This window comes from Crocodylus porosus, unplaced genomic scaffold, assembly GCF_001723895.1.
Source record: "Crocodylus porosus isolate Cpor-Errol unplaced genomic scaffold, CroPor_comp1, whole genome shotgun sequence".
Classification (NCBI taxonomy): domain Eukaryota; kingdom Metazoa; phylum Chordata; order Crocodylia; family Crocodylidae; genus Crocodylus; species Crocodylus porosus.
The window spans coordinates 61,745,815-61,757,892 of NW_017728949.1; the positions used below are offsets into that span (position 1 = coordinate 61,745,815).

At 44.8% G+C, this 12,078-nt stretch overlaps 1 protein-coding gene across 1 annotated transcript in view; it reads right to left on the reverse strand.

The window, feature by feature from the left end:
- The window catches only part of MUC13 (mucin 13, cell surface associated), a 24,000-nt gene extending 12,159 nt beyond the window's left edge, over positions 1-11,841 (reverse strand). Inside the window, exons 1-6 of the mRNA XM_019554518.1 lie at positions 11,758-11,841; positions 11,048-11,101; positions 6,179-6,304; positions 4,492-4,598; positions 2,753-2,811; positions 1,255-1,409 (exon numbers count right to left, since the gene is read on the reverse strand). Coding sequence (XP_019410063.1) covers positions 1,255-1,409; positions 2,753-2,811; positions 4,492-4,598; positions 6,179-6,304; positions 11,048-11,101; positions 11,758-11,788 — 532 coding nt within the window. The 5' untranslated portion in view covers positions 11,789-11,841. The remainder of the gene's footprint in view (positions 1-1,254; positions 1,410-2,752; positions 2,812-4,491; positions 4,599-6,178; positions 6,305-11,047; positions 11,102-11,757) is intronic.
- Between the last annotated feature and the right edge of the window lie 237 nt (positions 11,842-12,078).

The following is a 12,078-nucleotide window of genomic DNA, read 5'->3' on the forward strand; positions in this document are numbered from 1 at the left end:
CACTCTTTCCTGCTTATGCAGGGGGTCGGACTCGATGATCTATTGAGGTCCCTTCCGACCCTAGCATCTATGAATCTATGAATCTATAAGGTTACGTGAAAGCCCAAGACACGTGGCACTCAGGGTAGTCTCAACGCCTTGGTTCCTATAAACAAACTGCATCATAAAAATGATGCAAGTTATGCTTTTGCTGGCGCTACTCAAATCACCTGAACACCTTTGATGACAACTATATAGGCAAAAATTCATGGTTTTGACTTGAAAATGTGAAATTGTTTTTATTGACACAGCTTTGGATGACTTTCAAATAACTATTTCTGCAGAATAAAAAAGAGCATTTACGAAGTCTAGAGCAAGTTGTTTAGTTGTATGCATTAGTACTTTTTTCTTCCAGTATGAATGGGTTTTTAGCAATGTAAGACTTGCACTAGATCAGTGAGACAACTGGTCACTGAGGTCTCACTTGAGAAAAAACTATTCTCAAACATTTGTCTAATCCATTCTGACCCCAGAAAGCATTTTCATCAACAGAGTCTTGCCTCATCGTAGCCAGTATCAGATACTTCCTCAAAGGGGCAAGAGACCTCATACTGGAAAACGATGGAATAACCAGGTGATAAGGAAAGATTCCCTCTAATTTTGGAGTAAGTGGATGGTTTATTCTTGAAAGCATACAAACATTTGAATGCTGAATACACGTGACGCTGAGAGTAGGTTCAGGCTGGATATCAGGAGGTGCTACTTCACTGTCAGGGCGGCTAGGATCTGGAACCAATTTCCAGGGGAAGTGGTGCTGGCTCCTACCCTGGGGGTCTTCAAAAGGAGGCTAGATAGACATCTTGCCAGCGTTGTTTGACCCCAGCATTCATTCCTGCCCATTGCAGGGGGTTGGACTTGATGATCTACTCAAGCCCCTTCCAGCCCTACCAACTATGAAACTATATTTCTTCCATTGTTGGCCAGTCTAATGTAACTGTGGATATTCCTGTTGGCCACCTAACATTTACCAGATGGAAAAAGCATGACATTTCCTACTTCAAAAATATATATTTTCAATCTTTTCCCATATAACAAATATATATCACCATGGTCTCAAGGAGAAAAAAGAATTACAACAAATGCTTTTCAAAGTAAGAAAGGGAAGTTAGATAATTCATCATTATCACTGAGGATTACTTGTCTCAGAGCTTCGTCTATCCACATACCCTATCCTTCCTGGAAAATCATAACCGTTATTCTTAGTGCTGTACTTACGCTTATAGGTCTTAGGATTAATAAGATTGTCATCAGTTACATTTTTTATAAGCTCTTCAACCGTTGTATTGGATAAAGTTGTCTTCACTCCAAAGATGTTCATAAACTCCACGTCAGTCTCACCTGTACTCCTTTTCCTAGCTGAAGAGCGTCCACTGAAAAAATAAACAGGGCTACTTTAGAAGTCCCAGGTAATCCAAATTTATCTGAACTGTTTTTAGATCAAAGAGGCATCCCCTGGACAGGGACAGAAGATTTTCCCTCCACCTCACCTCCATGCAAACACACAGCACTCTGTGGTGTGCCTCAGCACTGACTTTGGATATAAAGGCATCTTGGGGGATGCCTGCAACGCAGAGATGTGATAACAGGTTAATTCAGAGATACCTGGACTAACTAAACAAGCTAGCACAGGTGCTGGTGGCAGTCTTGCAGCACCAGCATCAAGTAAGGTGACAACAAAGTTACCCTGCTTGTTGGCTGAACTCAGGTGGGACCGGACCTGGCTAATCTAAAGCGCTCTCACCTATTTCTACCCCTGCAGTCACTCCCAATACATGCCAAAGTCCATTCATTTGTCTGTTTGTTCAGCCTGCCAGCGAAGGAGCCAGTCAATGCAAAACAAGGTGAACAGGCTAGTGTGGATTGGCCAATAGGAATTACACTGACATCACAACCTCTCTGACTTCTGGGCACTAGTAACAGCCTGGATCTCTCACAAATGGGTCACCCCACGTGCAAGATTGTCTACCCTACCATCAGTCTCTTGGGCCATTTAAATCCTGTTATTACCCTCTGGAGCCATATTTGTCAAATAATATGGGCACACAATCATCCACCCAGTTTGTGTACAATGGGTTGCTAAGGTTGTGTGTGCACCCTGCGTACATAATATACCTATGTATGTACGACTGAAGTATGCCCCAGATTATTTTTTCTATGTAGTGAGGCTGAATACCACAGTGACCTTGCTATGGATCTGATTCACATATCCATTTTCCTGCTGAACAGACTCCTATTCCACTTGTATCTTCTCTTCTGTTGGCTCTTATCAATGAGGCAACACGTGGAATAGCACATTCTTCAACACAGCATCTGGCCCTGCATCAAAGTCACGTTCGACCTCTAATGTTTCTACATGGTTCGGCTCAAGCAGCGCGTGTAATGCTACGTGTGTCTTTCCAACACTTTCTAAATGTGACAAGAACTGTCCATGTGTCTGAACCCCTGTTTACCTGAGTTGATTTAATCCCCCAAATTTGAGCTGGTTAAACAATAGCTGATTGCAGAAGCATTACTAGCAAACTTTGCCTCCCTGTCAGAGATGTCGAAAAGAAGTGGGGTGGGAGTGCCTGAACGGCTGGTTCCCCACCTCTAGTTACACTACTGGTTGTGCCCTAAGCCTGGGTCAGCCACGAGAACACGGTAAGCTGCAAGTAGTATATTCACAAAAAGAGATCCTACACATTTCAGATAATAAACAAGTTACCAAACTTACCTTACAGTCTTGATTACTGTCTGTCCATAGTCTCGTTGCTTGGAGAAAGCTTTTTGGAACTATAAAAGATAAAGTGAGTTTGAATTATACATAGGTAAGAAAGTAGCCCAGATTGGAGAGAAATGTTGATGCAGGCAGTGTCATCTCTAGCAAAGCCAAATAAGGGCCTTATATCTGCCACTTGATGCCCAGGCAAAACTCCTACCAACTTCCAAGAAGCTTTGGCCAAGGCCAGATTCTTACAGACACAATGAGGAACACTGCTGTCCCATGCCCCACACTTAGAGGGATGCCCCTGCACACAGATTTTCCCCAAACCCCTTGAAAAGGGTGAGGGAGGCCTCAACCACCCTTATAAAACCATGGGCCCATTTCCCTGACAATACAAAGTGTCATCTTTGGGGTCCAATGTTCAAGGGGCTGAATCAGACAGGGTGGAGGTAGGGTACAGTATGAATAGCACTGTCCTCGCTGCTGAGTAAGCAGGTGACAAGAGTCTGTAGCAGTAGCTCTGCCAAACCACTTTAGCACAACACAAACAAGACACACTTTGATCTAGAGGGAGGTGGAGACGTTTCAACCCACACTAAGCAGGAGCTGTCCTCAGTGATCAAAGTAGGATCAAGTCAAAAGACTTCAAATGCACACAGGTACTGCAGGCTTAGGGTACAGGTTGCCAGAATACAAGAACTTCAGCATTGCCAAGACAGCACATACAAGCGAGCTGGTTAATGGAGTACTTTTCAATTAACAGCCCATTCAGAAGAGAGGTTTGGTGGAAAGTGTGAGGGGATGCCTGCATTAACCCTCTCCAAGCTGGCAGCTTTCCGTCTTTCCACCCTGTCCCTCCTCCAGCCCTCAACCCAAAAGGTCCTCCCCTCTTCACATCTACATCATCCGCCCAAGTGGTTCTTCATTGAAACTAGTCTACAAATTGAACGGATCCTGCCTCTAGAATTTGCAGAGGCATTGTTCGAATTCATAATTCAATTCTAGAGGAAATTTAGGGGGGGAAAAAACTATAGAAAATTGTCACATTTGTATTAAGTTCTTGGTAACTTCCCCACAATAGAAGCACCTAGAATCATAGAATCAGTGAGTGGGAAGGGACCTAGACAGATCATCGAGTCCGACCCCCCGCCATGGGCAGGAATGACACTGGGGGTGGCAGGGGTCACAAGAACCCAGCCAGGTGCCTATCCAGTCTCCTCTTGAAGACCTCCAGGGAAGGTGAGAGCACCACCTCTCTGGGAAGCCTATTCCAGGCTCTGGCCACCCTTACAGTGAAGTCGGTCTTCCTAATATCCAACCTAAACCTCTCCTCCCTCAGCTTGTGGCCATTGCTCCTGGTGACGCCAAGGGGGGCCCTGGTGAACAGACTTTCCCCGAGTCCCTGCTGCTGGCCCCTGATAAGGTTGTAGGCAGCCACAAGATCCCCCCTCAGTCTCCTCTTGTGGGGGACCTCTATAAAATCATCATTCTGATCTCAATGAATGCATGAAACTTTTACTGACTTCAGTACGACATGGAGGTGTGCATGGCTGAGGGCAGAATTGAGCTCTAGAGGAGCGGGGCCTAAACTGATGGGTTATCATGGGCTTTGGGGAGATGAGAAGGTGAAGGGAGGTGTAATTTATAACAGACATGGACTCCACTTGGATTGTGGCAAGGAATCTTTCTGCCAGCCTCTCATTCAGAAAAACAGATCTTTAGATGACATGTATCAAAAAGTGACTCACAAAATTTTCGATGGCTTGGTACAGCTCACTGTAATGGGACGAGTTCACAGTTTGCATTTCAGGGGTGTAGGGTATATTCACTGTGAGCTGTCCAGGGAACACTTTTCCTGAAAGGGAAGCAGACGTGTTCATTCATTACACGGCATTTGAAACAAGCAGGTTGTCAACAAAGCATTATCCGTGCTTCGGAGGCAGGAAGGAATTCTGTAGGGAACATCCATCTTTGCTCATGCCCTTGCGTAGGAGAATGTGGGAAGGGATGCACATTTATTTAACCACTCCATTTTGTTTGTTAACTCAAGAATAATTCCCGCTCCTACGCACTGGCTATGGAAGGGCCTGTTGCTACAGAAAAACCAGGGTGTTTCTGCCACCAAGATAACATTCAGCTATGAGGATGCTCAAAGCAAACAGAACCAGAGCAGGTCTGGGCCTTACTACATGCAATGAAATTTTCGGAAATGGGAGCCCAAATTTAGATGACTAAATATGGTCTGATGGCAATGTTTTTCAAAGGTCCCTGGAGGTAAAATCATGACAGTTCAGTACCTAATCTGATCAGGCACTTTGAAAACATGCTACTTAGTATTTCCTGAAACACCTTTGAAAATCTGGCCAATGAACACTGAAATATAGATTCAAAGGTATAGACCATACATGCAACATAACTTTGTTCCAGCCTGGCTTAATTTGATGTAACTAGAAGCCTTAATACCACATGTGTAGTAACATGATGGAAGTAGGATTGTGTGATATAGTGAGCATGTACTGTCAATAATGCTGATGCGTCCTTATAATGTAAGAAAATAAATGGCAGTTGGTTCAGCACAAAAATGTAACCACGTGCAGAAAACCTGTATTGGGTATATAATCTGGGGTCAATTTGTGTGAAGTCAGACTTCTCCAAGCTCAGCTCTGAAAGAACTACATCAATGAAAGTCCCCAAAGGAGCAGCGACGCCTGGCCAACAGACCTGTTTTCCTTCGAATCCAAGACTATGAGAGCACTGTCCTTGTTGATGTAAGTAAGACATTGCTATAGCATATCCCAATTGCTATAGCGTATCCCAATAAAGCTTTCAACTCATGACCAGAATAGTCTTACTGGTCATTAGTCTCACTCTCAATGCTCTAAAACTATCAAGTAACAAAATATTCAGCAACTGCTATACAACCCACTCTCATAGGACTTGTTGGAATGTCAATAGTTTGGAAACTTGGGCCATTTTGTTAGAAGTATATTTTGGGCATCTGCTTTTTAGCATCTTGGCCATAAATATTAACTTCAGTCTTACATCTGGATTCTTGCCTGCTTCTCACCCAATTTAAGACCATCCTTATCACTCTCTACTTTGTTCTAATCTGTTAAACTCTTCTGTTCCAATGTTAATTCATTATATTATATTATATTATATTATATTATATTATATTATATTATTAATACTAATCGGTTAAACTCTTCCGTTCCAATGTTAATTCATTATATAATATTAAATTATATTTTATTATTATTATCAATAATAATAATAATGTACTTGTGATTATACAGAGTAAGATATTTCTCTGTTAGAATATGAGTGGCAGACTCTTTCCCAAACTGTTTTCAGTTTCTAGCATTAGGATATGGGGGGGAAACGGCACTGTCCATGTAGTCAATAAAGAAAATGGATCATCCATATGTCACCCACCTTCCACACAAGCTGATGAGGTATAGAAGAACTGATACGGGCACTGGCAGGTATAACTTTGATACAGACTAATACACTTCGCACCACTGTTTCCACATGACTTGTCTTCACAGGTGGGAGGTTGTGCTAAGATGAAAGATATTAATACAACTTACAAACATACTCAGCCAAGGAGATAGAAACACAGTTATCTTGCTATTAAACTGCTCCTCAAGAAAATCTAGGTGGTTACCCATTCTCTATGGCAATAGGCCACAACTTTAGCTGATAAATATTGCTATATTACCACTGATGGCGATAAAATCCTAGAATCGAAGAACCAGAAGGGACCTGCAAGTTCATTAAGTCCGGTCCCCTGCCATGGGCAGGAGATTATTGGGCTCACTTTGACATTGCTAACTTTATTTACACTGGATCCTGCTCAACCTGAGGCAATAAGACTGCACACATTTTCTAAACCAAAAGAACCCTCGTGATGGACAATGTGCTTGAAAGTTTTCTTCAAAGCAGACTGGTGCAAGCATCTACTCTGGATACCTTTAAGAAATACTTGGATGCTTATCTTGCTGGGGTGATCTGACCCCTACTGACTTCCTGCCCCTTAGGCAGGGGGCTGGACCGGATGATTTCGCGAGGTCCCTTCCAGCCCTAGCGGCTATGAAATCTATGAAATCTATGAAAGCAAAAAAGTGCAATAATAACTCATGGCTTGCCAGAGTGCAAAACATTTAACTTCATCAGGTACGTCTCCGTTAGGATTTTTATATCATGAAGGTAGCTCTGGGCACAAATAGTCCATCACTGAGTAGTTACCTTTATTTAGTGCTTCCACCATTGCTAGCACTGGTGGAGTTGCACTGGCTCTCAGCAGAAATTTCAGAGTTGGCAGCGTATAGAAAGGCGCATAGCACCATCTATGATGCTAACATTACACTAAGAACATATTCCAGCTACATAAAGCTGATGTTGACAAGATGTTCTGTTTGTGTGATTTCTTTACGCTAACTATGTATCCTGTATAATCGTTACAGATGATTGTATGGGATACACAATCATAATGGTGCATCCCGTACAATCATTACATTGTCTTACACAGACTTTTGCACTTACTTAACAAAAAAACCAATCTACACATTGTACAATCACCGTAACCACCTATTGCATTGGCCCGAAAAAGTGATGTGGCTGTCACTATGGCTTACTATTCACAGCTGTATTTTATGGAGCACAGCGCTCTTAAGTTTCAGACCAATTTTAAATAAAAGGTACAATATCACAACATGTCAAGCTGCCGGCATAGTCTAGCAAATACATTTTGACATCATCACGATTCACCATCCAGCAAATATAAACCTAATTTCCTAGCCGTTATAGGATATGACATGATTGTTCCATTGTTATGTTAATATGACCACATTAACATATAATATTAAGGTAACAATACACTCATGTTAATATATTTCTCTATGGCTCCGAGGGATAGCAGGACCACCCTCCATCATACTGACTCCCCACTGCACATGTGTACATTACATCCAAGACAAGGAAATATCCTGCATTAAAAAAACTTAAGGTAGCAAACTCAATCACTCAAAAATTGGTCCAAGCCATGACTAAGTCTGTCTGTACAACTATTTAGTCCCTTTGCACGTGTGAATTTACTGTTCCTGCACTAGGATGGAGGCAGCTAATCAGAGAGGGTTTCCAAGTTGTAGGAAAAATGTGCCTCCTTTAGTAGCAGGTGAAGCATTAGGATCTTCCACAGGTTGTCTTCACTTGCTACCAAGGGAGGATGTGGAAGCAAGGGGGAACAGCAGGGGAGCTACATGCACTAAAAAGGAGAGAAGGGAAAAACCAGATGCCAGCTAGGTCTGCTGAGTTTCTTCTGTGCAATCTCTGTGCAATAATAGGGGGACTGCAACTGGACTATGTCAGCTTTGATTTTTATTTTAAGTCCATTGTATTCAGTGTTGTTGCTTAAAGCCATGAGATGCATTGTGTGCTCAGAGCTGTTGCACCATTCCCCCTTACAACTCCTGTTTCAGCTTGTATGGAGGCTGAAGATTGTTGCACTTTCCACCTTTCTCCTCCACTCCTATCAGACTAGGGTCCTCCTGGGAGGGTGAGAAAACACCACCTGTGTCCTGCAGGGTTATTATTTGCACCATTTGGTGAACAGGTGGCAGCAGCCAAGCAGGAAGGATTTACATCCAGGAAGTACTACAAACGTGGATCCTTTACAACTTGGATCTCTTTTAAAAAACTTTGTAAGTCAGGTCAGCAATCCCTGTGTCCAGACCCACTTTCAATATACATGCTACCCTTCCAGTGTTACTAGGTCATGCCCGAGTAGTACTCCATAACACTTCCATGGGTATCGCTGACTGATACGTTCCTCCTACCTTTAGAAGGTGTGGATATCATCGGGGATGGAAAGATGTTAGAACTGGTTGTTCCAGTAAAAGAAAAACATTATAAAATGTAAAAGTCCCACAGGAGCAGTCTGATGGAAACATGCTATCATCTGCTCTGATCTTAGTTGAAGGGAATCAAGCAGGAAGTTCTGACTTTGTAAAATGATAGCTTCCTTGCTAGATATTAGGTTTAATTACTCAGGGCTGATAGGGAAAACTGATGAACCTGGGGGAAGGCATTTACTAAAGCTACAAGAGGCTGTCAGGATGGGCACAACTCATTGTAGGGAGATAGAGCAGCTGTCTACCTGCCCACGTGGGAACAGGAAGAAATGAAGGGAGCCACCCTGAGCTTTTGAGTTCCTTTTACCTTCTCTTCTCTTCTCTCCTCCTGAGAAGATGGGCCCTTCCTGAGGTGGGCCCAAACCAGACAACATCACCAGTACCCTGCTGTATCCCATGAGATAGCAAGGGAGCATGCAGTAAATCCAAAAGGGATTTATATTCAATTGGTACCAAAAAACCCCCATAACTTAGGCATTCAGGTAGCTTTTAGAAACGTTCTTAGCCAGGTCTGCAACCCCTTGGGGCCTAAATATGGATCCTACCCCCCAGTGTCACTAGGTCATGCATGAAAGTTGGCCAAAGACACGTCTATGGGTATCACTGTGTTTCTGGAGCACCACGCTTCTGCTCCTTGCTGTTCATCTTTAGACTGGCTGGCTCTTTCTCCTTACCTGGTGGCGGGGTGGAAGCAGTGGTGCTTTTAGGGATGGCAGGTATTTTTGTAAAAGAAGCATCATAAAATGTAAAATTGCACAGAAGCCATTTGGCAAACACATGCAGACAATTGCTTTGATCCCTCTTGAGACAAATCAGGCTGGGATTTCCTTCTTCCTTTCTAGTACCTAGTACCTGGTGATACTGGCTCCCTGCTCAATTGTTCGGGGGGAATAATGGAGCTGATACTGATGTTCCCACGGGAAGGCATTTATCAAACCTATCACATGATGGCTGAATGGACACAATGCCTTGTAAGGAGGTAGAGAAGCCATCCTACTGCCTATAAAAAGCCAAGGGAAGGAATGAGGGGAGCCACCATGAGCTTCTGAGTTTCTTTCCCCCCTCTTCTCTCCTCTCCCCCTCATCCCGTAAAAGTCCCAGAAGGGACCAAACTGGCAGGGAGCAAATCAAGAAGGATTTAATATCCAGATGGAACCAGAAAAATGGCTGGCTTTTACAGACTCTCTTAGCCACATCAGCAACCCTTTGTGGCCAGCCCTACCCTAAATATGGATCCTAACCCCTAATGTCACCAGGTCATGCATCAGAGTTGGCCTGGTACACTTTTGTGGCTATCTGTAGCAGGTTATCATGGTTTACAGCCCAGTTTTACATTCCCTGGGTCAAACTTGCTCCCACAGGAAACAGCACAATCACAAAACAAACAAAACATAAACTGTGAAGGGTTCACTTATACCCTGCGGTCATTTCCCAGACCCTGAGAGAGTAATACCAGCCCTGTTCTGCCTCCTCGGCACCTCAGCCTTTCCTCTCCCTCAGCTCTCTTCCCTGGGGGCGTTTAACTTCCTTTTGGCCATCTAATCATCCCCATCGGCTGGCCCGGTCCTCCTAGGCAGGCAGGCGATCATCTTTCTCCTGCCTGCAGCTGGGCTGCAGCCACTGAGCCATGCACCCTGTTACAATATCACTACTGTTTAGCATTCACACTATTTATTCCGGAGCACTATGCTTCCCTGCTCGTCATCTTCATCTTCTTTCTCCTGCGCTGTTGGAGGTGGAGGGGTATGTACAGAAATTCTTGTAAAAGAATCAATAAAAAATGTAAAGTTGCATAGGAGCCATCTGGCAAACATGCACTGAAAGCTGCTCTGATCCTTATTGGGGGACGTCAAACCCTTGGGGACCAGGCACAACCTCAGTATGGATACTACCCTCTCATGTTCCCCGGTTGTGCGAGGGAATGGGCCCATGACACTGGTGTTTAGCAGCACAGCTGCCTCTCTCGAGCAGTGTTTTTTTGCTTCCTGCTGTTCATTTTCAGATGACTGGTTCTCTCCCCTTACCTGCATTTGCAGGTGCCGTGCGGTAGGGGGTACTACGGGCATTTCCCGTAAAAGAAAGCACAAGATGTAAAGCTGCACAAGAGCCATCTGGCACTGCTGCTCTCTCTCTGATCCTTACTGCGGGAAATCAAGCAGGTTCAACAAACCTGCATCCTCCCAACCTGGCTCATTTTTAAGCAACTCACTCCTGTCTGCAGCCCTTTGTCACCAGGCCCACTCTAGATATGGATCCTGTCCCCCATGTCACCAGCTCACTCATGAGGGCTGGCCCAGCACACTTCTATGGGTATCACTATTGTTCAGCAGTTGCAGCATTTTTCTCCTGCTCCTGCTCTTCATCTTCAGGCGGACTGGTTCCTCCTCCTTACCTGTTGTAAGGGCAGTGGTAGCGGTGGAGGCAGGGGAGGTTGGTGCAGATGTTTCTGTAAAAGATGCATCACGAAATGTGAAGTTGAACAGAAGCCGTCTGACAAACACCTGCAGACAGTCGCTCTGACCTTCTTCGGGGAAATCAGGCTGGGATTTCCTTCTACCTGTCTAGTACTTGGGAATCCCGGCTCCCTGCCCCATTTGGAAAACATTCTTGGAGCAGATACTGATGTTCCCAGGAGAAGACATTTATCAAAGCCAAATGGACCCAACCCCTTGTAAGGAAGTAGGGGAGCCGTCCCACTGCGCACGTAAAGCAAAGGGAAGGAATGAGGGCAGCTTCTGAGTTCCTTTGGCCCCCTCTTCTCTCCTCTCCCCTACTGCGGATGGGTATCGAGGGGAGGATGAAAGGCAGCCTTCATCCTATAAAAGCATAGGCGGGACCACCCTGGGAGGCAGCCAATCAGGAGGGGTTTAATAGCCAGGTGAAACCAAAAAAAAATGTATTGCCATCAAACCAGCTGGCTTTCACAAATGCTCGTAGCCAGGCCTGCAACCTTTTGTGGCTGCGGCCACTTTAAATATGGCTCCTACCCACTAACGTCACCCGGCTGCACACGAGAATTGGGCTGTGACTTTTTTTTTGTAGCATTCACAGCTGCCTCCCTTGAGCAGCAAGTTTCTGCTGCCAGCTCTGCATTTCCCTCACCTGTGGAAGTGGCAGGGGGCACGGCTGTCATCGTGGTGGCAGGAGGGGCAGCACTGGTTGCATTGGAAGAACTGCCAGGAGTCGACTTTCCTGCCAAAGAAGCAGCATAAGATGTAAAGGTGCACAGGAGCCATCGACATTGCCGCTCGCTCTGATCCTGACCGGGGGAAACCTGCACCCCCACAACCTGGCCTGTTTTTAAGGAACTCACTTACTCCCATCTGCAACCCTTTGTGACCAGGCCCACACCTAAATGGGGACCCTACTCCCAGGGTCACCGGGTCATGCATGAGGGCTGGCCCAGGACACTTCTGTGGCTAT